General features: G+C 44.6%; 1 protein-coding gene across 1 annotated transcript in view; it reads right to left on the minus strand.

Moving 5' to 3' along the window:
- LOC120894989 overlaps window positions 1-23,628 on the minus strand; it is a 67,487-nt gene that overhangs the window by 29,462 nt on the left and 14,397 nt on the right. The window contains exon 5 of the mRNA XM_040297927.1: window positions 10,912-11,180. Coding sequence (XP_040153861.1) covers window positions 10,912-11,180 — 269 coding nt within the window. The remainder of the gene's footprint in view (window positions 1-10,911; window positions 11,181-23,628) is intronic.

Consider the following 23,628-nt stretch of genomic DNA (forward strand, 5'->3'; position numbering starts at 1 on the left):
CCCGAGGTTCTCGTAGTTGTGGAACACTTCATCGATTCTTTCCAATTTGAAGTGAACTTTACATCCATGATTCATGGATATTCCTGTTGGATTCGAATTTGGCGGTAATGACTGCTATAGAGAATAATTATTTTCTCATTTAGTTCATTTCTTCGCAGAAAGAGTAAATAAAGTGTCTGAAAACACCTAGAACATCCTATAAAGTATTAGAGGTGCAAATATTAGCTATTTTTCAAACCAAGGTGACAGTCTATTTGTATTGTTGTTAAATAAAATAACACCACAACGTATGTAGAAGATCCAATTAATAAATTAGAAATAGGTTAAAATGTTGTTTCTTCATGTAGCAATCGAAGGAATATGAAGAGAATTACTAATGTAATTAGTTTTGTTCATAGAATACATATTCTAACCAGCTAGCAGTGCAACATTCTGGCTGGCATATTGAAATGGCATTACCAACTCTACCTCACCTTGCACTATGAATGATTGCAATGAAGAAACAACTGACTCCCTCCTGCACAAATATGGCACAACCTGCGGAAGGATAAGCGGAAGCGTAATTACCGTATTTAATCAAATGCTTTCGCTACAGTGGGCCAACAAACTGGGCTTCCCATCGATGGAAGCTCCGTCCATCGAAACCATCCAACTGCCGGCCGTTCGACGCGTCACACACACGCACACGTGCGCGCAGGAGCGCTATGCAGTTCGCGTGTGTATCGAATCGAAACAGGTCCCTTACGGTTGTTGGCATCCTTTGCGCCTCGACGCGAACAGAGAAGGTGGGAAGGCGCTTAAATTGCGTAAACCTCACAAAACAGTCAATAATAATCATTGTCGGTAATTAATTAGACTAGCGGGTGCGTACACCGCGGTGCTTCCAGTGGAGGTTTGGCACGCAATGTGCGTATGTGCACACAAGTCTACGTAGCGATTGGTGTGGCTTGGAGGCTGCCGCTGTAGGTTTCTGTGGTTTTTAGTGTGGCAACGTGGTGGGGGAACGTGTGGTAACGATGACTCCTTTAGCCTGCCACACCTGGATGACTTCCAGGCCCCAGTTTCCCGGGCAAGTTCCAGGTAATCTTCCAGCTGCTGCTGGCAACCGAACTGTTACGTGTGGGGCACACTGCTGATGATGGCCATCGCCAACCGTTTGAACCGTCATGTTGTTCATAGGGGTTTTGTGGTTGATTTACTCAGCGGGAAAACACACACACACACACACACACACACACACACACACACACCAGGCCGGAGCGAGTTGCCAATCAGGGATGCTGTTTGTAAGCGCCAACAATTTATCACTCAAACAGTCGGTTCCGGTTTGTGCGAAAACGCACATTAATGAGCCGATGAAGGAGGGCCGTGGGCTTGTGCTGCAGGTGAAAAATGCTTCCCGCACATGTGAAGGACAACCCCCGGGTTGACTTCGTTGGGGACGATGAATGCAAGAAGAAAAAACAAACCATTTTGTTCCATCGTAGAATTACTCATCACATAAATAACCATAAATAATCAACACCTACTGAGCCGCGCATTGGACCACGAGGGAAAGCGTTTGTTTTGCTGCCGTTAAGTGCCGTCTGCTGCGGCTGGCGCTACTTTATGCCGTTGCCGTTAGTGTTACTTTGTACATACATTCGTTTGAAAGACAAGTGTGCGCGTGTGTTTAGTTTTTACCTTCATGATGGCCCACCCAATCTCCCTTTTGTGCCTTCAACACTGCGCCTATTAGAGTCACGTGGGCGCAAAAGAATTCCCGCCAAAAACCCGCCTCCTCGCACACCCAAATCCTTGCGCACCATTCGTCCGGAGTTTTGTCCGGCCAATGGTGGCATCTTTACGAGCACGAAGGTATGGTAAGAATGTGCCAAGATGTTAATTTCAGCTCTCGATCGTTGGCGAAAGCAAAAGTGGCTCACCCTCAATGTGTGTGTGTTTTTGTGTGGAAATGGACCGCCATCTTGGGTGGTGGCGCACGCACGCCACTCAAGCTGTGGAATGTCATTTCTACCAGACCAAGCGTTAATGTGTGTGTGTGTGCTCTACCTCCATTCTCTCCCCATCACAAACACATGATGCCTGGCAATAGCTTACATTATGATGTATATCCTTGCACGGCGCACCTGTCCATCCTTGAGGGAGGGAGGGAGGGCTGGCAAGGAAATGACATGCTAACACGTATGAAATATGTTTAGCCGAAAAATGTTCGGTGATGAAATTCGCCACGGATGCTGCCGGTGCGTGCCTGCCACACTGGATGACGTTCATTGTGGGTGGAGTTATAATAGCGAGCAGTAGGTGAGGGTGGGAAAAGTATAATTTTTCCTCGGCGCGAGTGCGCGTTACTTTTTCCAACCTCTTACCGACAGCAAGCGCAAATGTAATCGAGAAAATGTAGTTGTTAACAAATTTAATGTGCGAGATGATTTATATGATTTGTTCTTTTTATTTGGCAGGTTGACAAGTGTACTGTATGTGCGTGAGTGTGTGTGGGTGTTTTAAGGACGCATGTTTCGATCCTTGCGGACAGGTTTATAAGGTGTTTTGTAACGGTTTAATTTGACACTCGCGCCATTGTTGGTAATTGTGTGGGATACGTTCAGCGTATAACGTTACAATTGCTTTTGTTTATTGTGAAACATTGGCAAATTGAATTGAGCTTGAAACATGCTAGAAACAGTATGGTTTTTTATTATTCTGAGTTACAAAAATGGAATGAACAATTCTACCAAAATAATGTTAATGATATGACTAAAAGAATATCCTTTCTAAATAAGTTTTATTTCAATATTTTTTCACATAAAAATAATTTATGCAATTTTAATTAATTCAAGAAGCTATTTAAAATAAAAACAATAATACTTAAAGGTAATCAAGACCTCTGAAATTTGCCCTATGGTGCAGTCGTTGCCACCCAATTTTGGCTCTAAGGCACCAATTTTTGACAGTGCGCATCAATTTTTGACTCAAACAAGATGTCTTAAAGACAAAAATGGTGCGATTCTTGTAGGATTTATGATAATGTTTTAAAGGTATTTGAGAAAATTGATGGAAATTGTAATTTCAAATGATATAAACAATACAAAAACCGTTTAATTTGATTGTGTTGTTGGGAAAAAAATATGAAATTTTATGAATGAATTCTAAAGCCAATGGTTACACCAAAAAATATATGCCATTTTTCCGTTCAATTAAACATCTGAAATAGGCATAAAAATGTTTTATTTTTAATTTTTTCAATTAAATGTTTCACTACTTAACTTACTTTTTATTATTTCAAAACACACATTTTCAGAAATTATGTTCATTTTTGTAAAAAAGCCATTGACTGTGAGTCTTAGAGCAAAATTGATGCCTTCGAGGCAAAAATTGGTGCTTTGGAGACAAAAATAGGCGTGTTAAAGTGAAAATCCAGCGGCAACGGCTATATGCTAATATAACATAATTTTAACTAAACGATCCGTGTTATGAGCTAACTTTTTTAAACAACAAACCTTGTTTGGGTAATTAAGTATGATTATATGTAACTAAATTTCACACGCAATCCTGGAAGCGTTCCCAAAAAGATTCTCCCCCCACCTCCCCTAATAACTCATCCTCATTCAATCAATTACCGAACCGGTACCGTGTTTTTAAAGTCATTTTTTGTATCTTCACCATAGTCTCGCTGTCTTTAAACACATACGCAACATTGCTCAGGTGAATGCGTTTGCAAAATTGCCCTCCATTAACGGTGCCTTTTCATTACCGAAACTACAAGGAAGGAGCAGAAACTTTCACCACACGCAAGCACGAGCACGAGTATCGTCTTTGTTTTGCGGAGCCAAACATTTTACGGCATTTTGTGACTATCATTCGGGCGGGACGGTGTAGCGGTCGCTCGCTTGTGCGTGCCTGCGTACGTCATGATCGTGGGAAACCCCCAGCTCACTTGGGTTGCTCCAAGTGCACTTACAGAGCCTGCACACGAAAAAACCCTGAGAAGGGAAACCTAACCTGAACAAATTTGGCAAAACTCAGTATCGACACACAAGCGCACACACATACGTTGTGCCGATCGTAAATCATGCGCAAAATGAGTGCTCACGTGTTCTGGGTGCGTTTTATTCTCACTTTTGCGTACAAATTGGCAATGCCAACGGATGGAAACGGCCATGAAATGAAGCATCCTTTTCCCCCAGCCCGACACATTCGACCACTTAGAAGAATGCGCAAAGAGAAGAAGATAAGTGCAGGAAGCGGGCAGCAAACATACTGTCCAACTTTTTTGCCCCTGCACTGAATGGAAAATGATATCATTTCTTGTTTCAGAGCAGCAACACACATCGGGGAAATTACAAACTGCTGCACCGTAATGCAAGAGTGTGCAAGAACACCCTCCTGGAAGGTAGTGGAAGTTTTCGGCGGATGAAAGTTAGTCCGTTAGTCAATCGTTAAGAACAATGCGGAAGGATGCTGTCTGATGCTGGAAGGGTGTGTATGTGTACTTATTTCTGTGGTAGTCTCTGTGGACGATGATTTGAAGTGCACGGCGGGGCTTTGTTTTTGACTACAGGACATTGGCTGTGCTTATGCACAGCCTGCAGGGCACTATGATGTGTGTTTAAAAAGCGTTCTTTTGCGGTAGTTCGAACAAAGCGGTGGTCCCAAGCAATGGATAAGTTTCCTATTGAGGGAGAATGTTTTATTTAATATTGAATACTTTGAACGAAAAGAACGAGCCTCGTGCTCGGTGTGTTCAATGCACAATGCACTTTTTAAGTGTAAGAAGACGTGTGGGCATGGAAATAGTGAATAGCGTGCGAGCTGTGTTGTCTCATTTCTCGAAACTCAGCACCTTCGTTACGGGAGGAGCTTTAATCAAACATACAAGAGTTCCGATGCAATTCCGAAAAATCAATATCTTCTTTTTTATTAAGATGTCTCTTTTCTTCTCTCTGGGGAACAAATATATTCAATCGAACTCTATCCGCCCATCATCAGATACAGGGAGCAAAGCAGGTGACGAACAAAGCAAAACAAAATAGATCATGAAAGAGATCCTTCGCATCGAGTGCGTTGCGTGCCGCCGTTGCCTACGTCGTTGGCAAAAAAAAAAAGAAAAACGGTGGCCGCGGGGGCTGCCAAACCTGTCCGGGGCTGCCCGGGACTTGCAACATGTCACGTAGCTTGTTGGTGTTCAAATAATTCCGCCTTTCGGAGCAGGTCGGCGTTGACACACGGTACTGTGCACACGGTCTGCCACTGTGAGCACGGAATAGTGCTCTTCCCGGATCAGCACCAAGCGTATGTGTGTGTGGATGTGTGTGTCCCCCCGTACTGGCAAATGTTATTGCACTGCCCGCATCCACTTGTCGCTTGTCGGGCGTTGCATCGAGCATCGTTGAAATGTTTGAATTTGAAGTATCCTCCTGTGGCCGACAAAGGCGACGTATTTTCACACACACACACACACACGTGCACACACCCATTCGTTTCGACACCTTTCGCTCCACGGGTACGTGAATCTATTTGTCCAGGATAGGGATCCACGGGGAAGACCAAGCGATCTAGAGTCACCGTACAGGTGAGACGCGATTCGTATTTCGCTGTGTTTGTGTAAGCGTTTGTGCGTTTTGTGTGTATTATTGCATGACAACTTATCCTGAACGTGCGAGCACGTATGTATGTGTGTGTGTGTGTTTGTACAGCCAACGGGTTTTGACGATAAACTTTCAACCTTCCAATACATTGATTCCGATCCACACGCTACGGGGCAGATGCACAAAAAGCGGTGCAGAAAAGGGGAGGATTTTTGGTATCTACTAGCGTCCTTCTGTGTGTGTGTGAATGTCTGTGGGTATTGTTTGCTGGCTGGTCGCTCGAACCATCTAACATCGCGTTCTGGTCGACGGACGTCGTCCATAAATTTTTGTTTCACGCCATAAATCGCAAAGCGCCATAAATTGTACGCCCTACCACAGCCCCACAGATTGCACCTGTTTACTCGTCGCCACCATCTGCCGTCGCACCTGTCGCAACAGTGGCTGCGTACCGGGGAAACAACCACCGGAAGCCGCATAAACAGGCAAGAGTCTGTTCGGTGCTAGTTTTTACTCCTGCTTCCCGCTTTTTGCAATTGCTGTTCGGTTAAGCAGTAATAGTTTGTGAAGAGCAGGGAACTGCGCCACCGCTGATGACTGCATCCGCTCAAAACGCGCCCAAACCAAGCGCTTCGTGTATTGATGCAACCGAATGCAAGAATGTCTACAGATCGTTAGCAGCACCGGGCACTGGGGTGGACTTGTTTTCGTTTGTTTGCCCTCCCTTGCTTGGTGCTTTCCCAAATGAACCCCTTTTTTCGCAGAAGAACAATCGCTTTCACGTTTCCCTGTCCGGTGGGGCGGGGTGTGGCACGATCATCATCAACATTATGACCGGGCTGCCATTATCGTTAGCGTTGCGTCAAATCTCAAGAGGCGGTCTGCTCGCGAGTGTCGGTGAAGTTCCCGGGTCGGTGTAGTGTTTAAGTGTCAGGCCAAAACCATCCTGCAACGCTTGCCGTGCAATCTGATGCGATTTTATCACTTAATCGCTAAAAAATCATATCCCGGGGAAGCTCAATGGCTATCGGCTGGGGTCCAAAGCTGCACTTAGCGCTTGAATGCTTTTACAAGAAGATGAGCACCAAAAAGCAAAGCATCACTGGCAGCGGAGGTGATGCAACTCTGCGATCGATAGCAAACATAAAAGCGGCCCTGATTGACACATCCTTCCCGCGTGGGTGCGGAAGCAATGGAATAAAAATTGAGCCCTTCCCCCCTTCCTGACACAATAAAAAAAAGAATAGTAAATTTGCCCACCATAAGCAGAAAATGTGTCTCGATTGTGTGTGTGTGTGCTGTGCTGGTGGTGGGCGATTTTATTACCCCGACGGATCGAATGGCCAATTTATTACAGCCGCAAATGACCGGCACAGGTCATCGCTATGGCCACCTTTTGCCGCCAGTGTCGTGGGGGGACAGAGTGATAAAAGGTGCAAAACTCTCCTATGCAGGCAGGGTGTGTGTGTGTCGATTGATCCGCTAATAAATTTTATGAAGCACTCGAATATAGATCATAAAATCGGCGTGCCTCTGTATGGGCAGGTGCAACTGGGATAGGTGTGTTTGTGTGTGTGTGTGTGTGTGCTGTTGGATGCTGATAACAAAAGCTGATACGCAGTGAAATAATGGGGCTGCGTTAGTTAGAAATTTTAGGCTGCGGTAGGATGCTACGGATGGATGCAAAATAAAAGGGAATAATAGGCAGAGTGGCAATTTTACGCGGAAAGCTATCGTTTTAAGACTTTTTATTGCTTTGGCTGCTGAACTGGGGAACAAAGTTTATAACAATAATACTATTTTTGGCAACGTTTACAGACAATAAGTGTCGTAAATTTTCAACTTGCATTTTTGCATTTAATCGTCTTGATTGGATGCAAATGTCAGCAAAAGAGGGCGGTTGAACAATGAAAAATGTTATCTACTTAAATAAATATAAGGTAACCCGGGCATATGATCGGGCATTAGAAGGACCACTGTTGTCGGTGATGACCTTTGACCCTAGATAAAAAATTTCCAAAAGGACTCATTTTGTATGTGCAAATATTGGCATACACATACTCTTAAAGTGATTTCGATCTTAATTCACTTTTTTATCATAACTAATGATATCATCTCCACGTTACAACAAGCTAAAATCAGTCCATCAATAATGCAACAAAATTCAGTTAAAACACAAGTCTCATCATTCCCATTTTCCAGTGATCACCAGTTGTTACTGTTGCCGTATTTTGCATGTTAATGCAGTTTCTACTGCACTCAAAAGCGTAATTATGCGCTCAGCGTAATGCACCCAGCTGAACTTTCCCCCCAAAAATTTCCATTTGGCACTTTGGTCCATCTCCGAAAAGTGATTTTGTTTTCTTTTGGCTCGCTAGTTCGCAAACCCAAACCCTTCGGCTTAATCTCGTTTATTCTCTATTACTTGCATTAAATCCCACTTCAGTTTAACGTGATTCCCGGTTACTCTTCCCATAGCCGTGCATATGTGAGTTCTTTTCGCTAAAAAAAAACAAACCCCGGATGGCGCAATGGAGGTGTCATTTAAGGGTGACGTCACCATCACTCCTGCCACCGCGCCGGAAGACACGAACCATTTCCCGGCTACATCGAGCGGCAAACTTTTGATGTGCACTTTATGCATCAAATTTGCATTCCTGGTGCAAGCAGTGGATTTTCCGATCGAGGAGCTTGGCTGTGTGTGTGTGTGTATATATGTGGGTTTTTTTTCTTTTTTTGCCTGTGTCATACTTACACTAGATGAGATTCTTTTTTTCCACTTCTCCAGTGTGTGTTTTTGTATGTCTTTCCTTCCCTCTTTCCCCAATTTTTTTTTGGGAGGAATGGACAGCAAAAGGATGGATAAAAGCGTGGCAAATGCTTGTGCCATTTTGTTCCGCATGTTCGTGTGTGTTTGTGTGTTTTGTTGCCAGCGCCTTTCATCCACGGTACAGCCGGGTCAGAAATATTATGGCTGGTCGAATGGGTTACTATCTCCCTTTCCTCTCCCACCGTGCCAATGCGAGACGAATGCAATTTTCTCGATGGTAAATTAACAGCAACGAGGCCAGAACAGCTGCACTGCAATGCAAATGATTTACGTCACACTAACTACCGCCCTTTCGTGTGCCGCCTTGAGTGCGGCCGCCCCGGGCAGCGTGGGCCAATTAGAGGCCAAACACGCTCGTGTGCAACGGTTGCGGGCGAAAGGGCGAATCAAATGAAGGGGAATAATGGAACGGGGATGAAACTTGTGAAAAAAGGCCAGCTCGGGCGTGGAAGCTTTCACAATCATTTACACATTTTAAGCGAAAACAATCGTGTGACCGTTTGGGCGCTTTTGAGCTGGCACCGTCGTCGTTGTCGCCAAGGAACGAGCTGGCCGGGCTTGGTTAAATATTGAAATAAAAATAATTAAAAACTCAACGCCTTGTCCCCTTTTCTTCTCGGGGAAGCAGCTCAAGGGAGTGCAAAAAAGGGGAAAATGCTAAAAAGGGGAGAATGACGAGCGGGGAATAAGATTCAATTAAAAGCTATTGGAAAGGAATTATGAAACGGCCATTTGTGGCCGTCGCATAATGTGGCTGGCAGGGGAAAATATGGTCTTGGTGTTTTTTTTTGTTTGCTCCTTTTCCGGAAAAAGTTTTGTACTGAGTGTTATGCTCTCTCGCTCTCTCTCTCTTTCTATCTCACTCACTCTTACTCTGCTTGCAATTAATTTGTCTTCGCTGGTGGTGCTTGTGCAGCAAAGTGATTTAAAATTACCATAATGGTTTAATGCATTCATGAACCTATGGCGCTTTTGTCGGTATGTGTGGCTGCAATTTGTTTCCCCTGCTTCCCCAGGGTCCTAGATGTTAACCCCTGCATTGCATTGTGGCATTCATCAAAACTCCGAATCTCACTGGCCTGCTTCGAAGCAACGGGGAAAAAAAAACCAACTGATGCTATGCAAATGACAGCTCCGCCGCGGTCTTGTGACAGCTGTCAATTTGCTACATCAAGTAGGTGATAGTTGAACCAAACAAAAACTACGAGTGAAACGAATTTGCTAGCCTGGTAAGCTGCCTTCGCTGTGTCTGTTCATTCCCTTTAGAAATTTGGTTCTGGTAGCCAACCCATTTTATCCATTATTCTACTATACAAAAGAAACAGAGCAGAAAAAATGGTCTTAAATAAGCACGCTAAGAAAAAATAGTAAACTATCCGTGAAGGCAACACGTTGACAAGGAACGTAGAGTAAGTCCCCTGCCCCAAATTAACACACGTCAATGTAGCCGAGCGAATCGGGTCAAGTTGACAGGTGACGTGTTAACTACGTTGCTCAATACGTTTCGTCGGCGTTCCATGTTAAACATCATTTCGGGCGGTGGCTTAATTTTTCAATCGCTCCGTTAATACCGTTTGACACAGTCAGCAGCATTTTCGTAAACGGTTGTGAGGCGTTTTGCCTCTTTTCAACACGATTCTGCGACCTACATAAGAGTGCAAGCGACGGTTGGATAATTTATAAATCCGTCTTCACATTCATTTCGAACGTGGATGATTTTTTGACCGTGTGCCAGTATGTCAACAACGCGCTAAGTGGTTCGTTTATGGGAGTTTTTTTTCTTCTCCCACTGATGAAAAAAGGCAATCGTCTCGAGCAGCTCGTTCCGGATGAAATATTGAGCAAACAAAATTGGACCAATATTTGTTGGCAGCGAGTCAGATTGGCCGAGGTCGCTCAACAGTATTATCCGCAGTTCCGGACCGACCGGAGCGATGGGAAGATTGTTGTCCTTCGTGGAATGTGTTGTAACCTTTGGGATAGTTTTGGAGTGGCCGGTAAATCCGATGGTATTTAAATTCCATCCATGGGAATGTTAGAGTAAATACCCAAAAGGTGAAACGCGCTACGGATTCAACCAGAAAGAGCAGCTGTCAATATGCGCATTAAGCCCTGACTGACATAACAGCAACAGTACTTTCAAGAGTCTTCATAGCGACATTTTAGCAGCTCTATTTAAATCCTGGTCACGGCGTCAATTGTTTCTAAGAAAAATAAACATGCATACTTTAAGGCGTTTCACAGTACACAAGTACAGCGAAAAGCATGTTTCTAGCTTTCCTCAAGCGGTGGAATGCTTTTATTTCACTTGTTTTGTATTTTTTCTACCTTAACGTTTTTCTACCCCTCTCTTTGTTGCGTTTGAGGAGTAGGTGGTATTAAAATAATTCGCAAACAGCACATAATCTGCATAATTTGGCTGCCAGAAAAGGAAGGGAACGAACGCGGCGGTGATGTGTGGCAGTGGCCGGAAACACTACTACCCTTACTCACCCTTTGTATGGGAACGATGCGTTCCACCGGCTGGTGCGGGTGCTGCTGTTGCGGCGGGAAGCTCGTTTGCTGATAAGCCGGTTGTTGCTGCTGCTGCTGCTGCTGAGGGTTCGTTGGGTGGTAGAATTGTTGCGGCTGGAACTGCTGCTGCTGCTGCTGCTGCTGCTGCAATGGGATTTGCTGACCTACCGGTTGTTGTTTCTGCTGTGATGGATGTACCTCGTACTCGGGACCGTCGGCTGGCGGTGGCCAAGCAACGCGCTTCAAACCTACCGTAGAGGAAAGAATGTGCACACACACACACAGACAGAAAAAAAGAGGAAAAGGCGTGAGTTGTAGAAATGTATGAGAGTGGTAGAATAAAATAATTAAATTGCTACAGCGATTCATCTCTTCTAGCGTTCTTCTACGTTCCAAACCCTCCCGCCAAAAAAAGCCCATAGTCGGTGTCCATGTCAGTTAGCGATGGTGTATGCTTTATATTTCTCATTCCCGGCTTTCCCGAGCCGTGGGGCCGTGCAATCCATCTCCTCCCGTCGGCTTCAGCCTCGGCTTTGATATATCTGTGAGTGAGTGAGCTAAAAGTGTACTCCGACTGGGAAGTTTTCTTTTTTTGTTGCACACAAGCGACTGGTGGAATGAAATCCGAGAATTATCTAACGGACACTTGCCAGTACTAGCACCAGTCGGGCTCCACGGGCGGGCACGGGCGGACGCTGTGGGACGGGAGGGAAAAGTACAAAGCGTAGTACAGTTGCAAAACCCACAAATCGTCCTACTTCTTTGGGAAGATAAATGGGATTTGAGTGAAAGACTTTTCATCTGATATGTTTGCCACCAACAGTGGCCCTTTTCTTTGGGGATAGCGTGATCGTCGGGTGGGGCGTTTTTTTTGTTTAAAGATTGCCGTTCTTTTTTGTTTGCGTAATGATGAGCCGTGCTCTAGAAATTGTTCAGCCCTGCCGGCGCACACACATCTCGTTTGGTTTTGCTTCTTCCAACCATCCCTTTCACTGAGATGGTAGGATAAGCACATCATCTTAAGCCGTCAAAGCTTAAAGCCAACAACGGGTAAAGGACTCGATCCTAACGCCCTGTCTCCCCTTGGCCATCCATTGACTGCAGCACACTTTGCAACAATCAGTCCGGTTTGATGAAAAGATATATTCACAAGGGATCAAACCGCTCACCCAGTAAGTTTTGCCCGCGCACCACAAACGGGGTGAAGTTTTCCTTCCCTTTTTTTTTTTGGTGTGAGTTGGTTTTTGTTCACCATTTTCCAACTCGCGAATTACCACTGCCGCACTGCTGTTGACGTTTGTGTGTAAAGTGCATACCCGGCTGTCGGGCAGGCTCTCTCGCAGCGTGGTTCGCTTTTGTTGTTTTTCTTTTCTTATTTTTTGTCATATCAAACCATTCCCGCCACTCAGGCACTCAGTGGCAGAGAAGCAGGGGAGCAGCGGGCCGGCACAGCCCAGACATGAAGCTAGTCTACTTTGCCGCGTGTCTTTCACTCTCACTCGTCCGCGGCTGGAGCGATGGTTCATGAGATTTTAATTAAAACAGACACTTTCTATAACAAGTTTTCAAAAACTTAATTTGCTGTATGAAGTTGCGTCTCCGCTTTGAAGTTTCCGTTTTCACCCGCCCACAGCTCGCAGTGTGGTGCGAGGGTTTTCTTTTGTTGCTCGCCCTACCCCTTTCTTTGCCGTTCATTCAAAGCGATAAGATCATTCGTGGCCAGTTGCGAATAAGACAGTTTCGAGTGTATTTTCTTCCCTTTTTTGTTGTTGCTTTTGTGAGTTTTTTTTGTCTATACGTGTGTATGTGTGGCTCGTCTTTCGTGCGAGTTTTCGAGTTGAATAGCCGCAGCAAAGTTTTTCTTTGCGCAAAGTCGTGCACTTTCGTGGCGTGTTTTATTCCCCCCCCCATTTTGGTTGACTGATGGTGTGAGCCGGTTGCATTATGATACATATACTTTTCGCTTTTAATTTGTGCGCTAGAACACGATAATTTATTATGTTTTTGAGGGCAATTATCCTTTCTTTTTTTTGAAACTTTTCTCTCGCTTTCATGTTGCACACAAAACCGCTTGTTTGTCACTACATAATGCGGCCGTGTTGCTGCTGTGCTTTTAAAATTGCTGAAAAAAAGTGATGAAAATTGAAAAAGCGACCTGGTGGTTGGGTGGAAATGGCATCCCCGTTTCATCCAGCCCATCCAAACGGGCCAATGACCGGTTCACCGACGTAAGCAAATTTCCATTGAAAAACGTTATAATGAATCGTTTTTAAAGCTTCTGCTAATGATGCTGGCTTCTCTTCTCTCTCGCTTCTTCGCTGCATACCCTTCACCAGTGCACCAGTGCTTTAGCTTCATTGGATTATGATTTCTGCCCACCAGGGATTTATCGTGGTAATTAATCGTTCATTTGCTGATCCAGTGGTGTATCCATTTAGTGGCATCGACAGCGTCGATAGCTCGCGGCTTAAGTTTGTCAAATTTAATGTCGTTGATGATGATAATCATCAGTAATCAGTTGGTGGCCACCTTAACGCTTAGAGTGATGAGCTGAGTTTAGGATAAAGTGTAAAGCTAGCTTACAAATCTTTCCATGGAAAATTGATACGAAAGGATATCGGTATGGAGACGCATGGTGCCTGATGATGATTGATATTGAATGGAGACGCATGGTGGCTTAAACAACTTGGTTTGTATATTGATGCTCTAATGAGTTTTAAATTCAAAATGCGTTGCTTTTTTTGAGAAATCAAAAACTGTAGCAACTTTTCAGAATCAAAAGTGCAAATGTTGGGAAAAATACTTTGCAAAACACACCGTGACCCCATTTCAAACTACATAGCGCCGATCTAAACCAGACACCCACTGAAGTAAATGCCAGGATGAGACGGCGGCATCCAAAAATATGGATGCTCGTCTACCTTTCGCCAAACCCTGTGTCTCTACTTAGTAGCGTACGGCCGAGTTATGACCGCATTCCAAAGAGGTTGCTCTTCTAAACGGCCGGTAACCGGTGCTGGCGTGTTTTATTTTAGAATCGAGCCAGCATGCCCGAATGCATACCCATGCTCATGCATTCTGTAGACCTTGAGCGGGATTGCTAGTGCGTGTGTATGTGTTTGTTTGTGCATTGTAAAGTCAGTTTTCACTTCTTCTTTATTCCATTTTTTGTGCGATGATGCGTTGAATTTCCGTATCCGAGAATCTAACTTTCTATTTTTAAACTAAATTTGCTCATTTTTCCATAGAGCTGTGTATCGTCCCAATTTATAGCTACGTGATGATTCACACCTTCCATTCTCCGACGATGGATGGCAGTAAATTTGCAGTAACGCTTCTGTTCCTGTTCGCTGCTCGCTTTCTCTGCCCTAGTGCTTGCACGTTAACACACTTGCCACCTTCTTTGTCGTATGAGCAACGGCACGGATGTAAAATTCACCAAAAAATATTTATATTTCAATCAAAATGTACGTTACATGGAAGCATTCATTCGTTAAAACTCAATAACAATATTTCAAAATTATCAACACAATTTTTGGCATTAATACTTCCACTTCAAAAAGCACTATTGCTACCAAGAAAGATTGAATATTCACAAACCTTTATGCAATGTTTCACATAAATCACACTCACAGCACTACAAACGAGCACAATTTTAGCAAATTTACGAACCAAATATTCGACGCAATGCTCTAACTAACCAACAAGTACTAAACCTGTATTCAAACTGCCTTGCAAAGCGGATCACGCAAACACCAAATCCCGCACGGTGGATCCCGAACGTTTGAAACTTCGCGACAAACTGAATCGCCCGCAGCACGCTTGAGCCGTACGAGCATGCCAAGCATACCTGCTGCTTCACTACCTGTGGCGGGACGGTTAGGCAAGGCGATTGAGTCATCAGACGGGGCAGAGGACGATCTTCCACCGTTCACACACACACACGATCGTTCCGATCTTTGGCCCCGTGGTAGTGTTTGTGATGGGGTATGCGCTGTCAAAAATTGTATCCGCCAGGTATCCGCCTGCCAACATACCAACACCATTGCCGGCAATGGAAAGTGGTGAAAAAAACCCACCATAAGTCACCATCAGCGAGGGTTGTCAGAAATGTGACGTCCGGTTTTTTGCGTCTTTTTTGCCTCTTGGTCTCTGTTCGTAGGAGAGGAATAAATGTGAATGAGTCAGACGTTGACGAGACCGAGACCGACACCATGACGACGTTGAGACGGAACGAATGTCGGCTTTTCTGCATACGTTGGGCAAATGCGGGAAAGATTGGGATGAGCATTTTCGGGTACCATTCCACTTTTTGTTTATTACTTTCGATGCGCAAATATAAAAAGAACGCCATCGTCTGCGTTGGAAACAAAGAAATGGTGTACGCGTTTGCCTTACGTGGCCAGATTAATTTTCCTACTTGATGTGCCATAAAATAAAACAATAATCCTGCACTTTGAGAGCGCAAAGAAAATATTTATATTAAATTTGATAAATTCCGCATCATAGAACGTTTGGGGACGGAAAAACGACCTGCCCTTGAAATGCTTTGTCTTGTTGATCTTTAACACAAGCCTGTCCTTGGCTTGCTCAATGTCCCATGTGTCCTATCGGTGACCGCACTTTGTTGGATCATCATGGTTGTCCTCTGCGAGAACATGAATTTAAATGACCAATTTGTTTACGGCTCACATCATCAACATCCGAGCCATGACGCACGACGGTTCGGCCCGGTGCCCCGTGCCTGCCCATGGTGACCAATCACAAGACGGATCTTTTATTTAGTTTAATCATCATTTTATTTAGACGTCGTTGACCTACCCATTCGTAACCGGAGAGAACGGGGGTGTGGGAAAAGGTGGCCGTGTCGTGGCCAGGTGAAAAATAGACTCACATTCGTCAAGGAATCGTATTCTTAGCGCACGGCATTCGTGTACGTGAAGAGAGGAGCGAACAGCTCATGCTTGTCGCCTGCTGGCGTTAAATTGTTTATTGGAGGATGAAAAATTGCGAAACATACTCCCGGATCATCACACGGCGGAGGGCGGTGTTGTCGTCCCGAAACAGATACGGACCCACAAGCTAAGCACGGGTCGTATTCTGCTCTCTCTCTCTCTCTCTGTCTTTCTTGCTCCATTGGTATTGGTTCGTGTTCATGATAAAGTGTCCAATCTTTCCACCATATTACACACGCGTCCACCAGAGGACAAAGGTCTGGGTGGCGAATGTGATACGAACGTTCGACACTTTGTGGCAGTGATTCGACCGGTTGCGGCAAACCGCAAAACGAATCGGGTTGAAAGAAAAAGATCCATTTCTTTACACTGCGGGTGGTGAGCTGGAAATTGCGCTGAGCGTGAGGGGAAGAGCGGGAGGAAGAAATGTATGGCATCCGGTTGGCTGTTAACAGTGACAAGCTGTCTATTCGTGTGGAGAGCAGAGCAACGATTGCACCACGAAGGATTAGGTGCTTAAAAAATGGAAAAAGAGTGTTAGATTTCTTTTAAAAGGGTTTGTTAAGTTTTAAAACATTTCTGCTAGATTTTTACACAATGCATTCAGTTCTCGATTTTTCAATTTCATCGATCTGATAACTACCGTTCTCCTGGAGGTAAGGTATCATACATTTTTTCCCAATTTTTATAAAAAGAGGCAGCATATCCTGCTATAGTAGCCTGCATCCTTTCAAGCAGAACAGCAAACTGCTATCGGCTAATGTTTCACATGACTGCACAACTGCCTTCCGTCCCTGGCAGCGTGCATTGTGTACTTCGAGCAGCGAGCAGCTCCGTTTACTCTTGAGCGCTCTTCAAGCGTGGTATATTTTAAAGCAGAGAAGCTAAAGCTAGCAAGCAGATGTAGGGCAATGGAAATAATAAGAAAATTAAAAAAAGATCTAGTCCCTCCTGTGCTAGTCTAGAAATGTTCATCTCAATGGAAAGATGCATACGATAAATGCATGAAAATAAAACGGCACTTTCATGTGGAACAACGCAAGTGCTGTCGAGCTTGTTGTCAGTATAAAAATCCAAAGTTTCCATCCATCCAGCACAGGAATGGCAAAGCAAACGGGCAGCTTGAACCATCACATACTGGCGTAAAATTGTGTGACTAGGTTCGGGTTTTTTTGGGTTCGCAGGAAGCAAGAGAATGCACAATGCGCACCGAATGCGTTTGCTAACAGGTAACTCTGGTACTCTGGCACGTGTTGCACATTTTTCGTACGTACCACCGTTTACCGGTGCCAGCAGTCTAGTAGCCAGACAGTTTGCCCCGGTTTTAAAGGTACGGGTACGGTAAATGTCACTCGCGGTGTACAATTTTCTAGTGCGCTTTCTCCGCCTGTACGATTCCTCGTTGACTTTACAGGGTTGGTAGTGGCGAATGAAGCGTAAGCGTAAATTGCTTTAGAGAATATTGCGTGGCAAAGACAAGAAAGCACCGAAACCGGTGTTTTATTTGTGGCTAGCAGGAGAATAATGGCAATTAAACAGTCACATTTCCGTTTTGATACATCACGGTTTGCCAGGCGGAAGGAGGACTTAAAAGGATAATTAGAAAATAGAATCAAAGTTGGTATTTCAAGACAAAAGGCCTGGCTTCTCTAAAAAAATCAATAATTTTAAAAACAGTGCAAACGAATGATAGTTATATGACATAAAGTCGTATTGTTCCTTTAACTTGAAGTTTAATATCTGCAAGGGTTGTAAGTAAAGATTACATCTTTATCATCGGTAGGGCTTTTAAATTGATGACATTGAAAAGATTGATAATATTGTGAATAATTTCAACACTTTCTTAATGTACTTTTTAGATTTGTTGCCACAGATCTAATTGATAACTCTCTGGCATATTTTTCGATGCTATTATGACTGCCAATGGATATTTTTTATGATTTTGTTGGATAATTTATGGGAAAAGGGATAATCCGTGGGCAAAAACTAGGCACAGAAAAATGGTTTAATAAATTCTAATAATAAGAAATGAGATATATGAAAGAGACAAATGAAGCCGGTCTCTGAATGTAAAGAACACAAACTATAGTTTTATGCTAAAGTGGTCTCAATGGAACTCTCTATCGAATAATTCCTATTCAGTTTTCATTTCAATTTATTCCATATCAAAGGGAAATTTACTTTGGAATAGATGTATCGCTTGGAATCATACATTTTCATCAATTTAACAAAAAAAAACGTCCAAAATTCATCAAATATGAATGCCAGTCTTCCAACTGCAAGCGTCTCGAAATCAGAGCCAAAATCTGCATAAAATGTCCCCACTTTACGACCACTTGACTGGCAAATGTAAAATGATGCAGCAAACGACTTTTTTTTTGCATATTTGGTTCATCCTTTTTTGGCCGTGTAAATTTCTTCATGGTGCAAAGCTCGCACACATATGATAAGAAAATATGACACTTTCATGGTGCAAATCTCAGCTGACACGTATTAGCCGTTCGCCGTGCCGGGCACGGTTAGGTTCAAAATGTGGCGTAAAACAGATTCATCCTTCTGTCGTTCCCCTCTCTTTTCAGCCGAGCCTTTGGACCCATGCCGGTTCATCTTTTTTTCTCACGCTGTACGACTTGGGTTAGCTTCGTTTGGAATACAAGCGATCGTATCGTTTTGGTAAGCAAAAGAGAAAAAAGGCTAAAAAAGAACAAGACGTTGGCATGCAAGTACACTTCAAAAGACGCTTCGGTTCGGTGCGATGGGAAGATATGGTAGAAAAATGCTCTGCAATTGCAGTACACCGCCTGCCATGTGAACAATGAGCGTTGGAATGGGAGAGCAAAAAGGGAGGAGAAGGCATCTCTGGACAAGATGCAGCTGCTGCAATGCTGTGTTGCTGGATCGAATGATACTACTGAATCGGTACGTGACGGTTTGACAAAATTCTACCCCCTAAACGGCGGAGCATATTTTTCTACCTGTTTTTTTCTATCGACCGAACTGTCTTTTAAAAGTTAAATGGTCGTGTTTGTAACCGACGCTTTTTTTCTTGTGCTTTTTTGTGTGTGTGTGCCATAAAACACCACTTTTCTTGTGAGCTACAAATTAAATTTCGCTTCCAGCGCTCACAACAGAGAGCACACATATTTTTTAATTAAACATTCGCACCATAATTGATTCTACGCTGGCGAACGAAAACAGCTCGCCCGTGTCTCGTACAGCCATCCCAAAACACATGCATGTTTATGCACGTCAGGGAGCGCATCCCGTGCGAGCAGAGGACGAATGTACAAACACGTGGCAAGATGATGCTGCCGCCCGGTGCGAATGCCGTGCAAGCATCGGTGAACCTCCGGTGAAAAATGCAACTCAAGCATTCCCGTCAAGACGAAGTCATAAATATGCTCCCGGGGTGCACCAGGGTTCTTGCTCATTGCACCGCATGTGTGTGTGTGTGTGTGTGTGTGTGTGTGTGTGTGTGTGTGTGTACGCGTTCCAGCAGCACGAGCAGAAGCCGTTTATGCTTGCCAGAATGAGTTACCCCGTTTGCAGTTCCCACCACTCCCGGCACTGGAACTTTCAAAGCTGCAAAGAGATGCTGACTCTCGGCTGGCAAGGTGCAAGCATTTGTGCATTCCGCCCGCGTGCCCGTAGCTTTCGCAGGTCGGCGTGCCACTGTGCCGCCGATATGCATGCATGCCAGCCATTGCACACGCTCTGGGTGGAGGGCACGAGTTTTTGCAACCCGAATCCCGAAACCCGCGCCCCAGGCAAACGAATTTATCGATGCTAATGAATGTTGGCGCTCGGGCTTCAACCGTGTGCAAGATGTACGTTTTTATTTTTGGATTATTTTGCCCTGTTGGAGGTCGTCAGGTTGGCTGGCTGGTTTTGCTGTCTCGCTCCAGCCTTCAGGGTTTGGATGGTCGGTCTATTGTTGGGTGATTCTACACTCATTAAGGTTTTGTGCCTCATTTTGAGGTTAAATGAGGCTTCCCATCAGGTAGCAGCGAACGAACGGGGAAACAAGAGCAAATGCAATATGTAAAATGATGCTCGACCAGCGTCATGTAAGCCCAGCAGCTGGAGCAGTCATCGTTTTGATTGCGTTTTTGTTGGGTGTAATGCAAGTCTCAGCGGGCTGCCTTACCGTGTTACCGTTAGCGGCCTGTGGGTTTTAATTATGCGTAACTAGGGTGGAAAAGCTTGCATTGTGAAGATTGGCTTTACACTGTTGATGAGCACTGTATAGTTTATATGAGACATGCATAATTGATTGCCTAAAAGGTTGCAAAAGTGATAGAAATTCAGTGTTTTACACGCTTTACTTGTACCATTCAGTGCCAATATTCTTAAAACAAGTAAGAATAATGCATTAAAAGCTATGCAGAAATTATACTGAACAATTAAACGATTAATATTTGTTGAACAAACCAATGTTATGATATCAACTATTACACGAGTTCTTTTTAAAATTAAAGTACCTTTAAAGTATGAAAAAAAAAAACATTCTTTTCACACGTTTCTCCGTTGCCTAAATCGTGCTACACCCACCACTGCTCTAGCTCAGCTCCCGTTCAGTGATTTATTGTAGTGTGCTGATATCTGTCATTACGAATCACTACATAATTTACACTGCATGTAATTAGTTAGTTTTCCCCCTTATCAGGCACACTATCTCTAAAGGGCGGAAAAAAGCTAACTCCCACCCAGCACCCCCAGGACCAAGCCCAATAATCGGACTGTGTTTTATTATACCAGCGCAGCAGGGTGGCGTTGGGTAATTGTATTATTTAATAACCATGCCCCCGCTTTCGGACACGGTTCCAGCACACGGTCGTAGCACAGAAGAGACGCCGACGTCCGGATTGAACTTTGCTGAAAAGGGCCACTAAATCTAGTCTCATTAACCCTCCACCGGGAGGGGAGGGAAAGCCTCCGACCTGACCCTGAAGCTGATTGACGTTGATCAATCTCGGTACGAAAGGGAGTTGATTATATTAATGCCGAACCAGGGTGGACTTCACTGAATCGAGCAGTGAGGAGAACAAAGAAAATAAAGGGAAAAACTGCCATCGTAATAATTCATCCATTTTGGACCAGTACACAGTAATACACGTGACCCCGACGACAAATGATTGACTGATTGACTGGAAGTGGAAATGGAACGGTTTTGGTTGTGTGTCCGCGCTTGCGAGCAAAGGCGAGCGAAAATAACAAGGAAAATCAGGGCACGAGACAGGCGTATCTTAATAGTTTCCAGCAATAAAAAAACACACACGCCCGTAGTGCTGTGGGAAGTGAAATTGAAGTGATTCGCTGAAATCAATCGATGCTATCTGGCAACAGTTAAGTGTGATTGGAAGCAATGTAGGGTGGTTTTGTTTGAAGTTGAAGTCCAGCAGTTCAAGTGTCTGCGTGTGGTCAATACTTCTCTGGCGTGTGTGGAATTGTTGAGTGCATTTAAGAACCGTTCCAGGACTTACCTGAAATGAAAAAAGGAATTGAAAAAAAAAAATGCATCATTAGAGCGCTGTCTTCCTACAAATTGAATTTAATATGCTTTTATTACACTTAAAGTCATTTCGGAAACAAACCACCTCTCGCCGTCAGCAACTCGTTGAACTTGAATTGTTTATCGATTTGTAACGTACGAGCGCATTAAGGCCGGGCGGTGAATGGAACCGGTACTCCAAACCCCCGACTGCAGACCAGCAGGAACACGAATTGTCGTCATATAGAATGTAAAAAGGGCACTTAACTAAAAAAAAGAAGGCAAGCCACGAACCCCACAAGAGTGTGTTTGAGGGTATGGTTTTTCCTCTCTCACTCAATTTCCTCGTACAGCAGTTAAACACAGCCCACCCTGAACGCTAAACCAATAAACTGTGGCGGAGATGGGGGGATTTAAAAAAATCGTTTTAGAAATTTTTGAAGAATGACCCCACATTCCGGGAAAAACAGGACCTTGACGCCGGTGAGCAGTTTTCCCTTCACTTCCCTGGACTGGCGATGTACACGTTCGCCGCAATCGGTACAAGCCCAACTCCCTGCTCCAAGCCCGGTTGGTATGATTTATAGTAAAAGGAAAAGCAAAATTACCATCATTAATTTGATGGTCGTTTCCAATAAGCCACAGCTATTCTTCGTGTGTGTGTGTGTGTGAGAGAGAGTTTTTCTTCAGTCGGGCCCTCTTTTTGTAGCAGGAACTAGCTGAACTATTGCTAGCCCATTAGCTAAGCTCGTTTGTTTTTCGCGGTAATACGCGCTCTTGTATGTGTGTGCTTCCCATTTGCAGTGTTTTGTGTATTGTGCTGCGGCAGTTTGTTTTGAGCTTAGGACGTTCGCTCGCCCCGCGTTTGGTGCAGTAAATCGTTGCCAATCGTGGCCTGCCCTCGCGCTTGATGTTCACATATTTGTTCGTCTAAACTTGGACAAATAATAGTACCTAAACACACACACCCACAGAGCTGATACATGGTCAGCCGGCGTACGCGAACGGTGTATAGCGTCGTTTCTTCGTGGACATGTAATATGCGGCCACCGTGCATGATGGAAAACTTCAGCCGTGGCATGATTGTTTGTGGAAATTATTAATCACACGAATGCCATGGCCACTGCACATTACGAGCCCTGCCTGTGCTGCAGGAGGTATACACACGCGCGCGCGCTCAAACAGACTATAGGAGAACCGGCGGAGAAAGTACTTGGCCGGTTACGCCGCAAGACGCCGTCCACTGTGCTGCTGTCGGGAGCTGAGTTTGATTGGTTGTTTGTACTTGACTCGGTCGGTTGAGTTTAGCCAGCGCAAGCTCACTACCTTCCATCCCAGCACCACCTTCCCTATCGAATCCTCAGCATCGTAAAACAATGGTGGAACCCCGGCTTCAGCAGCATCACGACTGCTGCGGCTGCTGATGAGGATGATGAGGATGATGTGAAGTTTTCGCAGTTCCCAGAAAATCCATCGCACCCAGGAACAACGCGTACAGCGCCTTCGAGAGCGCGCTCGACAACTCCAAGCGTGCACACAAATCCAATAATAAGCTTTTGCAACGGGGCTCTTGGACCGATAATTGGGCGTGCGCTGTTGCTTTGCTGGGATCGCCTTTCACCCGCCCGGCGCGTTTTACGGAAAATGAGGCTCAGCTTTTCAACAGGCCGGGTGGATGAGATAATGATCGCAACGCTACTCCACCGGCACCGCGAGCTCGCGATCCGGTAAAAGTTCGAATCGAATTAGAAAAGGCCCGCCGAAGCGTTGAGGGCACTAGACACGCGTCGGGCGTGCGGGTTTGACTCTTGTTCGAAAATTAATTTATATCATTATCTTGGCCTTGGTCTGGGGCCTTTTAAGAGGACATTCGGTCTGCTGCACGGATGCTCTTTGTCGGCGAACGGCGTCGCTTACGAGCACCCGGCCGGCTCGATGACCTGTAAAGCCCGTCGCTAAAGTCAATTAAAGGTTGGATGCGTTCGAGTGGTTGCGATTTTGTTTTGTTGCTTCTGTCGGTCTCTCTATCGATAAGGATTCTAAGAATTCGCTTCATCATTAGACAGATTAAGCTGCGGTCAGTGAAGAATTCGTGAAATGAACCAGAAACTTGTCTTGGGTAGTTTTAACACTGAATCTCCCAGATGGCGACAGCAGCGTTTCCTGTTCCTACGTACTCAACGTGTCGAAAACGCTCCAATGATAATAAAATATGACAATCTGTGAACGATTTGTGTGCGCTTGTGGCCC

Source organism: Anopheles arabiensis, chromosome 2 (assembly GCF_016920715.1).
Source record: "Anopheles arabiensis isolate DONGOLA chromosome 2, AaraD3, whole genome shotgun sequence".
Lineage (NCBI taxonomy): Eukaryota > Metazoa > Arthropoda > Insecta > Diptera > Culicidae > Anopheles > Anopheles arabiensis.